The 17,795-nt window shown below is 38.5% G+C and overlaps 1 protein-coding gene across 1 annotated transcript in view; it reads left to right on the forward strand.

Moving 5' to 3' along the window:
- Positions 1-624: 624 nt before the first annotated feature.
- The window catches only part of ITSN2 (intersectin 2), a gene marked incomplete at its 5' end in the record, with an annotated part of 50,914 nt that continues 33,743 nt past the window's right edge, over positions 625-17,795 (forward strand). Inside the window, 15 exons of the mRNA XM_010188987.1 lie at positions 625-717; positions 2,384-2,447; positions 4,266-4,432; positions 5,896-6,093; positions 6,376-6,472; positions 8,069-8,211; positions 9,525-9,588; positions 11,412-11,549; positions 11,661-11,746; positions 12,726-12,988; positions 13,708-13,857; positions 14,034-14,174; positions 14,985-15,072; positions 15,617-15,756; positions 16,634-16,714. Coding sequence (XP_010187289.1) covers positions 625-717; positions 2,384-2,447; positions 4,266-4,432; positions 5,896-6,093; positions 6,376-6,472; positions 8,069-8,211; positions 9,525-9,588; positions 11,412-11,549; positions 11,661-11,746; positions 12,726-12,988; positions 13,708-13,857; positions 14,034-14,174; positions 14,985-15,072; positions 15,617-15,756; positions 16,634-16,714 — 1,913 coding nt within the window. The remainder of the gene's footprint in view (positions 718-2,383; positions 2,448-4,265; positions 4,433-5,895; positions 6,094-6,375; positions 6,473-8,068; positions 8,212-9,524; positions 9,589-11,411; positions 11,550-11,660; positions 11,747-12,725; positions 12,989-13,707; positions 13,858-14,033; positions 14,175-14,984; positions 15,073-15,616; positions 15,757-16,633; positions 16,715-17,795) is intronic.

Genomic DNA, 17,795 nt, shown 5'->3' on the forward strand with positions numbered 1-17,795 from the left:
TATATATATATATTTTTTTAAGCATTGAGAAATGTTAAATTGAAATGGTATGCTGTTTAAAAAAAAAAGATCGAAACAAACTATCCAGAATGTTAATCCTTGTCAGACAAAACCAGTGTATTTTTACCAGTCCCAATTCTGATTTTCGAGTGTTGACAAGGCAAGGCATGAGTCTGTTTGGCAGCTGCAGGGTGTCAGCCCACTGTATGAGAACCTTTAAGTGACATTGAATCCCATTTGTTTACCGCTGAACCAGGGGAGCATTTGGTTCACGCAGGGTATGGTGAACAACATGCATCCTGCCCGGGCTGCAAACACTCGGTAGCGGCAGGAAACCACTTTGCCCCAGCTTTGAAGGACGGCAGAGCCTGTCTGAAAGCCGGGTGTAAAGCAGTGATGCTGGGGTTGTCTCAGCCAGCGCTTGCACATCTGGGAAGCAGTTTTGTGTTTCGTAAGGTCCTTGCCAAACCGGTAGCAGCTGGGTGTGTCTGGAGCTGACTTTGCCTCTTGAGAAGCCAAGCTTTTATTTTGCATCACTCTGTGCTTTGTTTTTAAAAGTCTCCAGTCTGTTTGGTGGTTCAGTGTTTTCATTTTTTGATGTTTTTTTAATTTTTTTTCTTTTAGGAGGCCCAAACATATGGGCCATCACCTCTGAAGAGCGGGCCAAGCACGACAAGCAGTTCGATAGCCTGAAACCCACAGGAGGCTACATTACAGGTTGGCTCTGCATTACACATTAACTTCTGTGTACACAGGCGTATCTCTGTAAAACAGTTTGGAAACGACATCCTATTTCTAGCCCTTCGTCGTGTGACTAATAACTTTTTGGGCAAACAGCCACGGGTTATTACTAAACTTGTAGAAGCTTTGGGCTAAAGTTTGGCACGGGAATGCTCTTTTATTAACCCTGTTACCACTTCTGCAGCCAGTGGTTATGTGCTGTCATTCTGTGTGGTTTCCAAAACCAAAGAGCATCAGGCAAACTCTGTGCTGAGATGGGAGGCTGCCAAGCAGCACTTACAGTAGCTATTGTGGCAGTGACACCAGAGACACCAGAAGTGGCTCTCCTCTGTCTGAGCAGTGTTAGAGAATGCTGTACTGTTAGATGTCTTTGTTCTGGGGGAGGAGGCAGGGAGAGAGATGCTGATAGCTTGTCCTTGTTAATGACTGCTTGAAATTTATTAACCCTTGGGCCTTCGGCAAGTTCTGCATAGACTGATGCCATTTTGCAGTGGCCTGCTGTCAGTTCCAGTCGCGTTCAGCTGCTTCCCCTCTGAAACAATTGGGTCATGTTGCTGTGCACCTCGGGATTTGCAGTTTTTAAATTTAAGAATCTGCATGTGATATCAAGAAAAGGCTCGATTTCACTGGCAAAGATGACTTCATTTAAGAGTGCCCTGTTTGCTGTGTGCCTTAGTATGGACACTAAAGACCAGCCCTGATCACTCCTACCCTCTTATGCCCTATCTGGTGACTCCAGTGCCCTGCTTTTCCTCATTTTGGTCCAAAAAAGACTGAGGAGAGTGGGAAGTTGTCTGTTTGGAACATGTACATCTCCTGGATAAGTGATACGTAACTCCAGCTTTGGCCAAACAGCTCTGGGAGGTTGGTGTTTACTTTACCACCAACTGAAAAGTATGCGGTCCTGGGGGCTACCTTCAGGCCACATCTGGGCTCCTACCTGCACGTACGTCTGCAGGCTTTGTTATTTGTTTGGCAAGTGCTTGAAATGAAAGGTTGTGTATGAATATAAGGGAAGAAAGAGCTGAAAGAATAACTTGAAGGCTTAGTTTTAAGCACCTGTAATTCAGTCATGGGTAAGCATCAACACCGCTATCCGTGTTTTGTTACACACTTAACAGCACGATCGGTACCAATTGATGTGGAATTATGCAGCAGTTCACATTCCCTTCCCAAAACGCTGAAATGTTCTCTGGCACAACAGAATATTATTTGGAACGTGGTATTTTTCCAGTTTTTGTAGAGAGGCAATACTGGCTTAAGTCAGGTTGGATGAAGGAGAAGGAAAGAAACAGCGTATTTATCCTTTCCTTTAAAGGCAATTGGATCAGGACTAAATTTTCAGTCTTTTTTACTTCTTTAAATGTTGCATCTATGAAACTCTTGGCAGCTGTTAATTTGTGACCTCCTCAAGCTTTTTGTAGCTATTTGAAATCACTTCTCAGAGCAAAGATTCAGGATCATAGAGCAGTGGGTACCTGAAAATCACTGTCACCAGGGAAGGAGTTAGGTGGTACAAAACTGGAAAGCTTGGCATCCAGCTGGTTCCTTTTGCAAATCTGGACACACAAGAGAGTGCTGAGGTCTTCTGAAAATCTGTCTTCTAGTGTAAAAGTCTGCCTGTCTTTCTTGTTTATCACAGGTGATCAAGCACGTACCTTTTTTTTGCAGTCAGGTCTACCAGCTTCAATCCTTGCTGAAATATGGTAAGATATTCTTCACTATTTATTTTTTTTGAGGTAGGAGATGCATAGCATTCAAATGCTCTCATTGGTATGTTGTGTTGCCTCAAAGAGGCTTTCAGCAGTCAAAGCAGAAGCGTTGTCAGAATCATTGTTTTAATTTTATTAAATTTAGAGGAAGGATTGAGCCCATATGTGTACCAACACTCAATTAAAAAGCAGTATCTTTTAAAATCTTTCTTATGATGTTAATTCAAATTGGATCCTATTGAACACAGCATTTTTAAACTATAGTAAGTGCTTGAAACAAAGAGTGATGAGAAATTGTAAGGCTTTCATAGAAGGAGGTGCCTGTTGGACTGCTGTGAAGGTCATTGTTAGCCTTGTCTTAACATTTTAACTAATAATTTGGAAAAAGAGGTGAATAATGGGTTAATGAATTCCTGGAGATACTGAGATAAAGATAAAAAAAGATAAAGATAAAAAAGATAAGGATCAGAGATAAAGATACTGAGATCCTGGAGATAAAGAATTCCTTGAAATACTGGTAACCGCTAAGAAATGGCAGTAGGATTAAGCGTGGGAAAAATTATATGCTGCTAAACTGGGAGTGGAAAATACACTGAAAGTAGAAAACAGGATAAAAATCTAAAGCCACAGAAAATGCTGTAGAAGGTCAGTTATGCACTGTAAGATATGAACCAGTGCTGTCATATCGGAACTGGAAAAAGTCCTGTTCTTTACAGTGTGTGTGTGGTGGTTGCAACACTTGGAACAGACGTTTCCTTCTTTGTAACTCCAGTCTTCACCAGAATGCTGTGCTCGTTTTGGGGTGCTCGGTTGTTCCCAAGATGTACACGTGCTAAAAGACACAGAGCGGAGGCTCATAATTCTTAGGAACAACTCATTATGAAAGAATATTAAAGAAGCTAACTGAATGCAAAGTTGCTTTCTTCTTCGGACGCTTAAAATGCATAGAAAAGGGTGGTAAGGAAATTTTTGCATAGGGCCTTGGGATTTTTTACTGAACAGTAACAAAATGAAGCTATGAAAAGGTGAATGTAACGTAATATTGATTCTGGTTTGGGTTGGGGTTTTTTTCCCCTCTTAATTTTATGTACATTCCTCTCCCTGATACTCACATGTTTTAAGTGCTAACAAGATTTCAGATTTTCTGTCTCACTAGAGATTTTTCCCATTTACATAGGCACTGTTGCATGTATTTTCTGTTGTATTTAATTTTACTTGGAAAAGTGTTGAAGGAAGACAGAGTGGAAGTCACACTTAAAAAACCCCCATGCTGTTTGTGAATTAATGCAGTTCTCATAGTGGTATGTAGTGCCTTTAGCAGGTTTCTGCATCTTCCTGTTTCAGATCCTTGCATTAATTTCTTACAAAACCAGACATTAATTTCAAATTATTAGTCTGGCTAGTAGCTTAGAAAGAAGAATAGCAGAGGCATGTCTGTAGCAACAAGTGTATCCACTGAGCAGGAAACTACTGCTTTTCTGAGTGTCTTCCTACTTTCTCAGATGTTAAATATTAAATATACAGCGACTTTAAAACTGAACTATACTTAATGCAGCTAGACCAGCATCATGTTTGGAAGTCCAGGTTGACTTACAACACTTGTAGGCTGGCAAAGTAGAAAAATAACGATCTGCAAACTTCTGAGGGTTTGAATGTTGTCAAAGGTAGAAAATGTACAGATGGTTGCAATAAGTTTGTTCTTTGCTTGTACAAAAACAGTAAATAAATTAGATAGAAAGCATCTCATTAAGTGAAAAAGTTAAACTGACATTTCTCCCTTGCGAGCTTTTGTAATTTTATTTTCTTTTTAAGGACACTATCGGACCTAAACAAGGATGGAAAAATGGATCAGCAACAGGAATTCTCTATAGCCATGAAACTCATCAAGCTGAAACTGCAAGGACAGCACTTGCCTACAGTTCTCCCTCCTGTCATGAAACAAACTCCAGTATTTTCACCACTAATGTCAGCTCGCTTTGGTACTTATGAATCTGTAATTACTTAGTGTTCAGAGGTAAAACCCCCACAGTTACTTGCAGCCAAATGCAAGCATTAATCTGATTGTGACAGTTGAGCGAATCAGTAAAGCTGAAACTGCAAGGACAGCACTTGCCTACAGTTCTCCCTCCTGTCATGAAACAAACTCCAGTATTTTCACCACTAATGTCAGCTCGCTTTGGTACTTATGAATCTGTAATTACTTAGTGTTCAGAGGTAAAACCCCCACAGTTACTTGCAGCCAAATGCAAGCATTAATCTGATTGTGACAGTTGAGCGAATCAGTAAAAAAACCCCAAGGATATTCTGATTTAGGAAATTCACAAAGTCCTTTTGTGACATTTTTGATAATTTCATTCTTTGAAGACATTTAATAGTAAAGAAGAACCTTCTGTTGAATTTTGACATGAGGTACAAGAAGGCCATTCACATTTGCTATCTGATGTGTGCAGGCTGTCATCTTGCATTGAAGGTCTTTTTTGTCTCCCTCCCACTTATCCACCTATTTATATTCGGGGTTTTTAAAGCTAAACTTAGGAAAGGTCAGAGTATTGATAGAACACTTATTTTAAGTATTTTTTCAGAATTAATCAGATTGCCTAATTTTGTTATATGATCAATTGAATGTCATTATTTTAACTTTTTTTTGTTGTTTTCTGATGGTGTTTTTATTGTAGTATGAAATACACATAATGACTTCAGCTGGATTACAAAATTAATGCATAATTCTATGCTGAAGTTAAGTGTATGCATATATTAATTACAACCGTGATTTAAAATATCTACCCATTGATAAATCTGGTGTGTTTGCATCATGCAAGGGCATGCATTTGTAGATAGCTGTGGTTGGCATGCAGTTACTGCCTATTAACCTTCTATCACAGCATCTACATACTGTTGTCTTCCACGAGGTTCGGCCAATAATTCAAGTGTCCTTACTCACTGCCTTAAAGAAGCCATTTGCTGGATGTGTGTCCCTGAGTATGGACTTTCTACCCATACGGATTCTTCCAAGGCTGGCACTTGCAAGAGACTTAATTCAGAAATGGCATCAGCTTTTCCCTGTAGAGGACTGTCACAGCTTCTGAGTTGCTTTGTATTTCTCTCTTAGGGACCAGATGTGAAAGGCTGGTTGAAGAACTAGTTATAGCTGCAGTTGTAGAAAACTAGTTCTTATTCTTCTGTGAAATACTAGCTAGATCTACCTTGAGAATGAATTGCTTACAGTATTTTTTTTAATTCATATTCTTCAGTATATTTTCCTCTTTGAACTGCCTTGTGTAAACTTCAGGAAAAAACCTAAATGATCTACACGCCCATCTGTTTCAGCTCATTGTATTTCTGGATGCAGATTGCTTTGTGTAGTTTCTGCCTAGAATAATGGAGGCAATTTCTTGCTGGAGTGTCTGCAATATTAATCGTGAATTGTTGGATTTTGCTCTAGGAATGGGTAGTATGCCAAATCTGTCCATGCCAACATCCATGTCTACAATCGCACCGTTAGCTCCCATGTCTCTGACCTCCATGACTTCCATTCCTCCTTTGGTCATCTCTGCTCCCCTGGTGCCTTCTGTCAGTACCTCCTCATTGCCAAACGGAACATCCAGCCTTCTGCAGCCTTTGGCTGTACCTTTCTCTTCAAGTGAGTACAGTCTAGTCCAGTACCTGCTTTCAGAACTGTGAATCTTATTTTCTCTATGGTTAATTTCAGACAGGAATGCTAACATTTGCATAGAAGTTTAAAAAACAAAAAAGACTTTTTTCCAAAGTTCACATTTGTGAAATCATTTCTAACTGGTTAATCTTAACAACAAGGCACTGATTCACTTTTCTTATTTCTGTCAAAGCCTTGAGTGCTTATTACAAAGCATTGCCTTATAGCTACTTGCTTTACAGTTTCTGTTTTTATTTTTGTTTGTTTCAGCACTGCCTCATACCGGTTCTTTAGGTCCCATGGCAGGAGGGTTTGGTGGTTCTAATATGCAGAAGGCACAGTCGCTAATTGATTTAGGATCTAGCAGGTATGAAAGTTCAGTTTGAAATGGTTATATCTTAAACTTGAGTAGTGAGCCTTACAAAACTTACAGAGCACTTTTATTTTCAAAGTATATCCATTAAAAATTAGTCTGTCTAATATGATCTACCAAGTCTGAAAGCAGATTGTTTTGATATGCACAATAAATAATATTTTCAGGAAATGTGACAAAACTGTCCAAAGTAGATGAGCTCAAATGAGAGAGAGCAGAGCCAAAAAGAAGGGAACATGCCTCATTAGTAAATAAAAGTACAACTTACCAAGTGGTTATGAAAGCAATGTTTATGTTATTGATGTGCTCATTCATTATAGAGGGCACCATGTAATTAGCAGGCATGTAAGAATAGTCATTGTTATAAATATTTATGTGTGAATTTGTTACATGAATAATAGAAGATTATGAATCTTTGTCATCAGCTGCTTTATTTCACTGATTTTAGAGCTTCACTATAGACTAAGTGAGGGACCAGGTTTATCTGTCCAATTGGGCGTCCAGGGAACAGTCTCCCAAAAGGCAATCCAAAGGGCATCTTAGCTCCAGCTCAGTTCCAGAAGCTCTCAGAAGTGCTTGCACCTCTTTGCTGCTGATACAAGGCATTTAGAAGGAAATCATGACTGATTTTGGGCTCCTGATACAGACAAATACCTGATGCTAGCAGATGTTCGATAAGATGACTGCAGGCATGGTGTGTGCCTGTAATATTTTTTTGTTTTAATTGGAAAGTTTGCTTTTGCTGGTGGTGTAGTGCTGCAGAGCAGCTCTTCTTCAGTGGTACTGTTGGCAGCATTTTCACCATCATGTTACTGAATTCCATACAAAGGATGTCTATCCAGCATCATCCCCAAAAGGCTTTGTTTCTATCAACATTCTTTACTTTATTGCAGTGGTTAACTTTGCAGATGGTTTTTTACTTGATAAAGTAGGGGATTGTCTAAAGGCAGGCTGGATGCACCTGGTTCTGTCTGATCTTCAAAGATGGGACACTATGAAAGTGCTGGGAGTTACAGGTAGAAGTTTTATAGGTGTAGCTGATACAGAAATATTCTGGTTGGAAAAGCTCGATTCGGGCTATCATTGTCACTGATAGAAAGAAGATGTAGAGGTTGAATATAGTGGCTTTAGCAGCTTGAGAAGCTGCTTGTGGTTGTGAGTTTCAGATAAATTTTTATGCTGATGGTTATGCATTTGCATACCTCTTAAAGTTACTTAGACACTGCCCAATGCTTCACAGCCCCTGGGAACATTCTTATGAAAGCTGAGACATTTTTCTGTGGTTCCTCTAGTATTATTTTGCAGTGATGGACCAGTGAATTATGTGACGTATGTGTCTGTGATACCAAGGGAACAGGAGCTTGAATTCAAGAGTTTCCTGTTAGAGAATGTGTCCCTACTTTCCTAATAAAATTCCATATTATTGATGAAATATTTATAGCAAGTTAGCAGAGATAAAACTTTGTGGAAGTTGTTTCATGTTACCAGAAGATGCTATATATCTTCTGTTCTGATGCTGTTTATTAAGCCAAGTAATGTAGAGTTCTTTCTTTATAGTATTTTTAATTATTTTTTTAAATTGTCTTGCAGTTCAAATTCTTCCTCTAGTGCTTCACTAGCTGGGAATTCACCAAAGATTACATCCTCAGACTGGGCAGTTCCTCAGGCCTCCAGATTAAAATACAGACAGAAATTTAACAGTCTTGATAAAAGTATGAGTGGATATTTATCAGGTGAGTATGACATTTGCTATGGAGGGGAAAAGCAGCAGTGTTTTATGCCTCTGAGGTGTCACAGGCTGAGGGATGATGAAATCACAACTTGGGATTTGACCCATATGAAATAAAAGCTGAAATTGTTGACAGTCAGACCTATGCAGGAGAGAGTGGGTTTCAGCTACTGGTTCCAGTCAGCCAAGAGATGAAAAGAGCCAACAGTTTATTGGCTTGGGCTCTGTGTTAGACCTGGAGGGGCCTGAGATGGCAGCAGTCTCCCCAGGTAGACTGGGGAAGCTACAGCAACAGTCGAGGGGAAGAAAAGAGTGGCAGTGGTGGGATCTAATTAAAAGAGCCTGAGAACCACAAAGCTGGGAAAGTTGGCTCCATAAAGTCAGCAGTCATTTTTCAGGCATCACTATTTGGGCTGAGACTCGTGACTTTGTAAAACAGGAGACAACTCACGATCATTTTTGTGCCATGTGCTCCTACGTATATGTATTAGTAATGGCTTAGGTATTTGGGCTTTATCTTTTCAAAGAGAATTTTGGGAAAGACACTGCAGTCTGTACTGCAGCCACTGGTTGGAATTTTTCAAAAGTAATTAAAGGGAGTCAGTCCTTGTTGACTTTCAGTGACATTTGTGCTGTGCCCTGGCATTATGGTGGTTTCTAAAGCCTTCCCACAAAGCTTAATACAAGAGTAGAGTTCTAGGAAGGTTTTGACAGAACTGAATTACTCCCTGTAACACAGCAAGTAGAGCACTGGCCAGGCAGTTGGTAGCTGTAAAGCCAGGGTGTGTCTGTAGCTGACTAGATTTCCCATTTTTTAATAAGCACTTGGTTTCCTGGCCTACAAAAAAGGAAGACAATTACTGCTTTCAAGAAAGGGACTCAGTGGTTTTTACGTTGTTCACTTGATTTTGGGCTGAAATGTTCATCGTCCTGCCTAGAAAGGTGTGTGGTTGTTTGCTATCAAAGGCAAGCTGACAGCTTTCCAGTGTGCCAGCTCAAGGGTTAGGTAGACGGTCAGCTCTGCTTCTGTAACTGCTGTGGAGATTACCATAAATACCCATTTTTCATGTCAGTTTTTCTGTTAGGTGCTTTGAGTGGGGAAAAATGTACCCAAAAATACTTAGATCTTTACTGTGTTCAGGTTGTAATGCCTGCTGTTAAGCCTGGAAGTAAAGCCAACTGTCAGCCACTGATGAAAATGGATTAGATTACTATTAAAAATAAACATGCCCCAGTTCCATGACCCATTTTTTTGCTACATGTGAATCTTTGTTCAAAGTGTTTATTTTTGTTAAAGTCTTTTACACTTTCACTAAGGATTTCAAGCAAGGAATGCTCTTCTGCAATCAAACCTTTCACAGACTCAGTTGGCTACTATTTGGTAAGTTTAGTTACTGATTATGAGTTCAATGTGTTTATAGTGTTAAGAGAGGAAATGTACTTTATTTAATAAGGAATTATAAAGGGACACCATAGATCTAAAACAATAAAGTGAAACTAAGCTACTTCTTAAACTAGTTTGTTACATTTTCAAAAGACACCTTGACATAATATTTTTGTTCTTTCTGTTTATAGGATAATGGTACAGTTATGTAGATACATATAATAGTACAGATATTGGTTTCAATTTCGGATTCGGTGATGCACTAATTTAGCTGAGATGAAGGTTTATTCATTCTAAAAGTGGGTTTCTGAAATCAAGCTTGTTAGTTTTAAAACATGAAGAAAGGTTAGAAATGAAGTAACCCTTCAGCTCTTTAGAGTTTTACTGTGGTTGCCATAAAGATACCTACATATTACACATTTGTTAAGACCTGCCTTTACTGTGTTGATGAAAATGGTCCTGTTGTCTGAAGGCTTGAAGAATCTGCCCCGCTAGATACAGTAGTTTGAATTATGCCTTCAGACATAACTCAGATGTTACACATAATATTTACTGGCCGAGCAGAATTCACAATAGCCTGGTGCTTTACATCTCTTCTGAGCTCCCTTTCTTCTTCCCCATTATCCCAGGGCAGTCATTTGTTGGTCTTTAACAGCAGCAAGCTGAAATATTCCTTCTACTGGTTCAGCTTGTTTGGTTGCATGCTGTGCAGGTAGCGATGGAATCTGGGGTTGTTTTCCTCCACGCTGGAGCATGGGGAAATAAAGCAGATCTATAGGGACTGCTTTCTACCCGAGTGCCTAGCCTGGAGACATCGGTAGCCAATGCGGGGAGCTCTGTGTACCCATGTAGAGAGGATTCACAGCCCAAGTTTCAGTTTTGCCCAAAGTAAGGCATTACCTGTATTTCTACTGGGATGCCGTATCTATGGTAATGACTGTGATAACGGTGCTGTTATGTGTGAAGAGTGCTGCTCTGTGAACATAATAAAAATCTCATTTCATCATCTCCGGCTTTTGTTTCTCTCTGTGGTGTGTGGGTGATGGGTTTTTGTTTGGTTTGTTGTTTCCTTTTTGTTTTCGGTGGTTATTTTTTAACTCTGTCTTTTGCGTTTGTTTTTAATATAAGCAGTTATTTTATTAAGTGTTTCACTTAAATGCAGTTTAAGGACACGTTCTTGCAATTGTATCTACATAAACAGTTCACTTAGAAAGGTTCCTGCTTTCTTGCCTGCATTCCTGGAAACATTTCACTGTTCCCCTCTGCCTTGGTTCTGTGGGAAACATTTTGTAGGTGAATGATCCGATTGTGTGGTTTGGCTTTTCTTAGAGGGGGAAGATGATCCTTTCCCTCCCCATTGCAGGGTACTCGGGGGCAACCGATGTCTTCCCTGCACTGTCGAGGAGACACGAGGGGAAAAAAGAATTCTCTGCAAAGGTTCCCATTGTAGAGCTTGATGTCATTTTATATAATGTTTTCTTTTGCTTTAAAAAAAACCATTTGAAAAAGTGGCCTTTAGCATTTTGAGCTGGTTACGAACAGTCCTGGATTCTCTTCCCAGTTCTTCTCTTGGTGGTGCAGTAAATCAAGAGATGTCTCTTAACCTTTTTGCTGTATTTTACAAAAACATCTGAATAGCAGTGCATTACTAATCTTCCTGTCATCAACTGTTGTTGTTATTAATTGTAATTATTTTAATGAGAACATTTCACAGGAACCCTCTCTTCTGAAAATTATTTTTACGGTAAATTGTTTCAGCTCTCGTTTGTGAGCGAGTGTGACGTTTGGTTCTAATTTTCATTGCTGTTAAATCTCTGCAGGTCATTAGCTGATATTGATGGCGATGGACAGCTGAAGGCTGATGAGTTTGTGTTAGCCATGCACCTGACTGACATGGCCAAAGCCGGACAACCTCTGCCACTAACTCTGCCTCTTGAACTGGTACCGCCTTCTTTCAGGTATATCACTGAGGGCAGTGAAACACAGGGTATTTTTAATTGAAGTGTTTTAAACAAAGGAAATAACTTTGTTATTTCTCTAACAATGGTGAGGTGCTTTTCTTCCTCCAGGAGTGGAAAATATACTGAAAATATAAATGGAACTGTGCCATCTTACCAGCCTGTGCAAGAGGAGGAGCCACAGAAAAAGCAGCCAGGTAAAATGGGATTCACATTCTTAATGTATAGGGCTGTCTTTGAAGGACACTGAAACCTTTAGAAAGTGGAAAACATAATCAAATCCCTAGAGAGCTTCATTTCAGGAGCTTTTTAACTCGGATGGTAGGAAGGTTGTTAAGTGGATGTAGTCAGCCTGTTACATCTGATAGAATTGAGAAGGCAGAGGCAGGGGCTATTTTTAGCTGTAGGAAAGGAAAAGTGTGCTGATTAATAATGTATTTTAGAAAAGAAATCCTTCATGGACAAACACCGCCATGCTACTGCAGATTTTTTTTCAGTTGGAAGTTCCTGGCATTACTTCGCTCTGGACATTTTGAAAATGAGCGATTCCAAATAGTTTAATTCTCTGAAAACGATGCAATTTGCATATAATGTAGATTCTACTGTTGACTCCCTGATGTGATCAGCAAAGGTCTCTTGCATGCACTGCGAGACACGACTTGCCTCTCTTTTTGAAAGGCTGGTTGCTGGGAGCCTAAACCATCGCTTTGTATCTCTTTTTATCTTATACTGCAGTAATTGAGCTTGATCGTGTTTTGTTTTCTGCTGGTTTTAGCTCCAGGAGCTCTTACAGGGAACACCCTTGAAAAATAAGCTCTTTCTCTGTGTGTTAATGTTTCTTGAACAGTAGAAAGCCTTTTTAACAGCAGATGGTTGTCTCGTAGCTTACAAAAGCTGTTCTTTTATGTTTTCTCTAAAATTCAAGTCATTTTTGTGGTCAGTTGTAACTGAAAACTTTTTTTTTTTTTTTGCAATTGGAATAGACTTAGGAAAATCTAAAGGTATTTTTGAAAAGAAAAATAATACTTTAACAAATGCAAAATGCTTATATCATCCATGACCCAACAACCTGAGCTTGCCAAAAAGGAAGTCTCTATCTTTAGTGGCATAACTGAGGTATTTGTTTGAGAGCAGTGTTTTGCACAGGACAGAAATAACTACCTTTCCTTATTTTAGTGACGTTTGAGGACAAAAGGAAAGCCAACTATGAGAGGGGAAATATGGAGCTGGAAAAACGCCGTCAGGTCCTGTTGGAACAGCAGCAGAGAGAGGCTGAACGCAAGGCTCAGAAGGAAAGAGAAAAACAAGAGCAAAGAGAAAGGGAACGGCAAGAACGGGAACGGAAAAAACAGCTCGAAATGGAAAGGCATCTGGAGAGACAACGAGAGCTGGAGAGACAGAGGGAAGAAGAACGGAGGAAAGAAATAGAAAGGCGGGAGGTTGTTTTCTTGAAGCTATTTTTGAATTCTTTAAGGGATATGTACGTGCATGCAGCATCCGCGTGACAGAGCATTCAGGATTTGAATGCTGGCTTTGATTCTGTCTCCTCACATGGCCATTGGCCGGTTGTCTTGGAGAGGGAGCACCATTTATGTCTGAAAACGTTGTGTCTGTTACAAATGAATCAAGTGTAGGTATATGTTTAAGATTTTCAGATGCTTCATAGGAGAGGCGAGATATTCTTGGACAGATTTCATAGATTTAGGCAAAAACTTGTATACCAAACAGGATTGTACTGAATTCATAATTGGTGATATTTTGACAATTGAACTTGAGACAGATTTGCTTCTACTTGGTGTCTCAGTGCATAAGACTTGCATTGTTATTTTTTTTTTGGTTCTGTGAAATACTCAAAAGAGGTCATAAGTAGTATCTGTCATATATGGGTGGTATTCTAAGCTAAACAGACTTTCTCTCTGAATTCTGTAGCTTTTCTTCATCCAGAGTTAAGAGTATGGCATGAAGAATAAGTCTTACAGAATCACTTCCTCCATTCTTTGATGCTGAAGTATATAAGAGCACTTTACAAGAGACAATGCGATGTGTTGCTGTTATGCTAGAAATAGAAAGCACATTAGAAATAGAGCACATTATATGAAATCATCATCTCTAAGTTGTAATCTCCATTGTAATTTAAGGTAATGTAACTTTTCTGCAGGCAGCAAAACAAGAACTTGAGCGCCAGCGACGATTGGAATGGGAGAGAATTCGTCGTCAAGAACTTCTTAATCAACGTAACAGGGAACAGGAAGAAATTGTCAGGTTGACCTCTAAAAAGAAGAGCCTTAATCTTGAATTAGAAGCCCTGGTAAGACAGAAATTTCACTACACATCTTGAAATATGGTATTGTAAAGTACGCAAATCTTAGAATCTACAGAATCTTAGCAGGAGTAAAGAATTGATCATGAACAAATCGCCCACAGGTTTAGTGGAGAAGCGACACTTGCTGTACATGGTATAATTTGTCTTTACTTTCCTTCTAGACGGACAAACATCAGCAAATCTCAGGCAGATTGCAAGATATTCGAAGCAAAAAGCAAATTCAGAAAACTGAGCTGGAGGCATTAGATAAGAAATATGACCAAGGAATTATGGAAGTCAAGCAACTACAACAGCAGCTTCAGGTATGTGACTTTCTATGAAGCCTGTAGTTTTCCTTTACTGCTTATTCTGTGTTTCCGTAATGCTGTTGATAATTGATATCCATAGGGAGAAATAATGAATCGGTTTGAATATAGGAGAGACAAAATCGGCAAGGCCATCAGCATTGCATAGAGTTTTAGTTTTATCTGTGATGTTAAATAAATTAATACATGTCTTACAGCAAGCTGATAATTGAATAGGGACAGCAGTCAAAACCTCAACTGTTCTTACGTGAACTGATAATAGTGACTTCTCTTTAATTATGAACCTTTATCTCTCCAGACTCTAATTTTTATGAGGAATGTGTTTCTGTGTGCAGAGTGAGTTGGTCTTTGGGCTGAATTACACTGCTGCTCTTTTTTCTTTTTTTGTCTCTTTGAATAGCAAGACATGAATCATTTCACATCAGTTGACTACCATAAATCATTCTCCACTGTATTTTTATGTAATGCTCTTGCCCATCAGGGAAACTGCTTTTCATACTCCTGTGTGTCATGGAAAGTCACTGTTTTATGTTAGCTTTGGGACAGTCAACTTAAATGTTCTCATAAAAATATACATACACTTTTAGCATATCTGTTATTTTTTTCCAGCTATGTTAAATGTATTTTGGTCAGAAAGCATTCAGTTTATATTAACAGTATATAAGTATTTTTTTCCTCTACTCCATAATGATAACTTGTATCCACGTTTCATTAACATGACTTGAAGTTATGTTTGAAAATTCACTCATTTTTATTCACTGATTTATAAACAACATTAAACGTATATGTTCTCTTCAATATCCACAGGAGTATCAGAATAAACTAGTCTACTTAGTTCCTGAAAAGCAGCTGTTAAGGGAAAGAATTAAAAATGCTCAACTTGAAAACACTCAGAGTAAGTCCTCTTCTGTTTGCATTGCTGACTTTTCATCACTTGTAAAAAACACTGAAGGATACAGAGGTGTTAATCACACCTTCACTTTTATATCCTTTCAGTTTCTTCTGTGTTCCATTATTTCCTTCATGTTCTAAATAAGGGGCAAACACATTTTTGTGAGCATAGATTTTGCTTGAAACTGTATACAGACTGTACAGCCCACAGATACTGTTACACCTTGTCAATTTTTGGTAGTGTAAACTCAAGGCAGTTCATTTATGTAAAATTTACACTGATCTTTACATCAGATCACACTGCAAGTCCCCATCTAGAGAAGCCTGCTCTGAATTGGTCTGATATTAAAAAAAACACAAGTTGCAAATTATTTTGTATATACTACATGTAATGCCTGTATGTCTCAGATGTTGGGGCTGTTTCTTCTTTGTGCTCATATACAAATAGAAAGGTAAATCAAGGAGGTTTTGTGAGCAAAGAGGTTGGGAATGTATGTATATTAGGAAAACAGAAATCCTTGTCAAATTGCTTCTCTTTCCTTGTACAGGTACAGGAATCAGTTCAGTGCACAAGAAATCCCTTGAAAAGGAAGAATTATGCCAAAGACTTAAGGAACAGCTGGATGCTCTTGAGAAAGAGACTGCTTCTAAACTTTCTGAAATGGATGCATTTAACAGTCAGCTTAAGGTACTTGCATTATCTAAATACTTAGTCTTACACTGGTAAGCAGTATATTTATTTTTCCATTCAGTCATAGAGATTGGTGTCACTTCTACCAGGCTTCCAAAAAGTTTTCCTCAACTTCTATTGTCAGATAAGAATTGTCAAAAGTCTTAGAGTACATAAGGCAATAAAAATGCACTTAAAACTAATGTACTAAAACATGAATCTCTCGCTAATCATTGCTTTGCATGAACCAACTGATGCTCACTCTCAGCTTTTGCCTTCTAGAATTATTTTTGATTTAGCACTGAAGTTTTTCAGGCCCTTGCAAATTCTGTTCTTAGAGTACTGAGGTTATATTGGCTACCGTTTTTGAATTGTGAACTGAATATTTAACTTTTATTGAAAGAAATACATGGTTTCCTGCTACACTGTACAAGATCTGGTAGCAGACTTAGGTGTTGTCCTAAAAGTAGGCATAGGCCACTTTTCTGTGTAGAAGTTAAGAAATACTGGCGTTCTTGTTTCAGAGGCAACTCTTGACTTGTCCAAAAACGTGTGCAACTCTTAGGCAGGGTAGCATGCATCCACTCAACTGTATTTACCAGCTTACTCCTAGTGGCACTGATATGAACTTTATTCTTAAGTAATGAATTTATACTGGGCCAGTGTGAGGGCTCTGTACTCTGCAATAAAAAGAACACAAAGAAAAATACGTAAACAATTATGGAGTTTCTTTTCTTTTTTAAAAAATTGCCGCATGTATCATGCGTTTTTAGTTACTTGTTTATTGCATGGCTTGTTGTGTTCAGTGGCTGCATCCACAATTCAGTCTTCCCTAAAATGTTTTTCAAAATGCAGTGCAAAGATTAATTGGCTTTTTATCTACCTTATCTTACAGTGTGAGAATATGGATGATTCTGTTCTTCAGTGCCTTTTGTCTCTGCTAAGCTGTCTCAACAACCTCTTCCTCTTACTTAAGGTTATTTTCTAATCTTTGGCTCTTTTGGTTTTTAATTATTTCGCAACTTTTCTCTGCTTACCCTTTCTGTTTGGATGTACAACTTCTATTGAATGAGTTTTATGAAAAGAAAATCGATAGGCTCTTTTTCTTTCTGCTAGCTTTTACATCCTCTTAAAGACTTAAAATTCTCTTACCTGCTTAGAAATCCAAACTGCAAAATACTGATAGCTCTTTTATTTCTTCATAGACCATGTTCACTAAGTTGTTTTACCCAGGGATTTTTCTTTTTAGTTAAAGTAATGTCCACCAGAAAAGTCCTGTCTTAGGTGGAAACAGTGTCTTCTCCCACTTTTTTCTATTTGCTGCTCTCTACCTGTATCCATACACCTTAAGCTGTGTGTCAGGTATATGAATTTCTGTCCAAGTTTGAAAGTCTAAAAAGAGCATCAATATCCAGAACATGACGTATGACCTGGCAAACGCAATGCTATTAAACCTCCAGATTAACCCAGTACTAAAACCTACTTGCTGTTTTTCCTCAACGCTGCTTCTGTCTGCTGGGCTCAGAAATCTGACTTGGAGAATAATTTATGAGAAAAAAAAATAATTACTTAACTGACCTTTCCATTTTGCATAGGAGTTATTCTCTCCTTAAATCAAAGATACGAGACTTTTTATAAAACAAGTTTGTTTCCACAATGTTCTCAATTTCTAAAAAACTGAGAAAAACATCGGGGAAAAAATTGAGAAGAAAATTGGGGGAAAATTGTAGTCAATTGCTTGGCTTAGTTTGTTGCTCCAGAGGCTTTCACTGACACAGACATCTTATCTTGCGCTTTTCATATAAATTGCACGCTGGCAACATGTGCAATTAGGCAACGTGATTATTGGTAGAGGTGCATGTTGTGGTTGGAATAGATCATTCTTAATTGCTTTATTTGCATTTATGAGATCAGATAGGAAAAGTCCAGGTATACCTGTTGCATTGCTGAGTGTATATCAATGGGATTCCTAAGAAAAAATATTGTAGTGTCTTAGAGGTGTTTTGTAATGTGGTGAAGTGTAATCTAAAATAATTGTACCATTGTTGATTTTTTAA

The sequence above is a fragment of the Mesitornis unicolor genome, unplaced genomic scaffold (assembly GCF_000695765.1).
Source record: "Mesitornis unicolor isolate BGI_N332 unplaced genomic scaffold, ASM69576v1 scaffold47757, whole genome shotgun sequence".
Taxonomy (NCBI): domain Eukaryota; kingdom Metazoa; phylum Chordata; class Aves; order Mesitornithiformes; family Mesitornithidae; genus Mesitornis; species Mesitornis unicolor.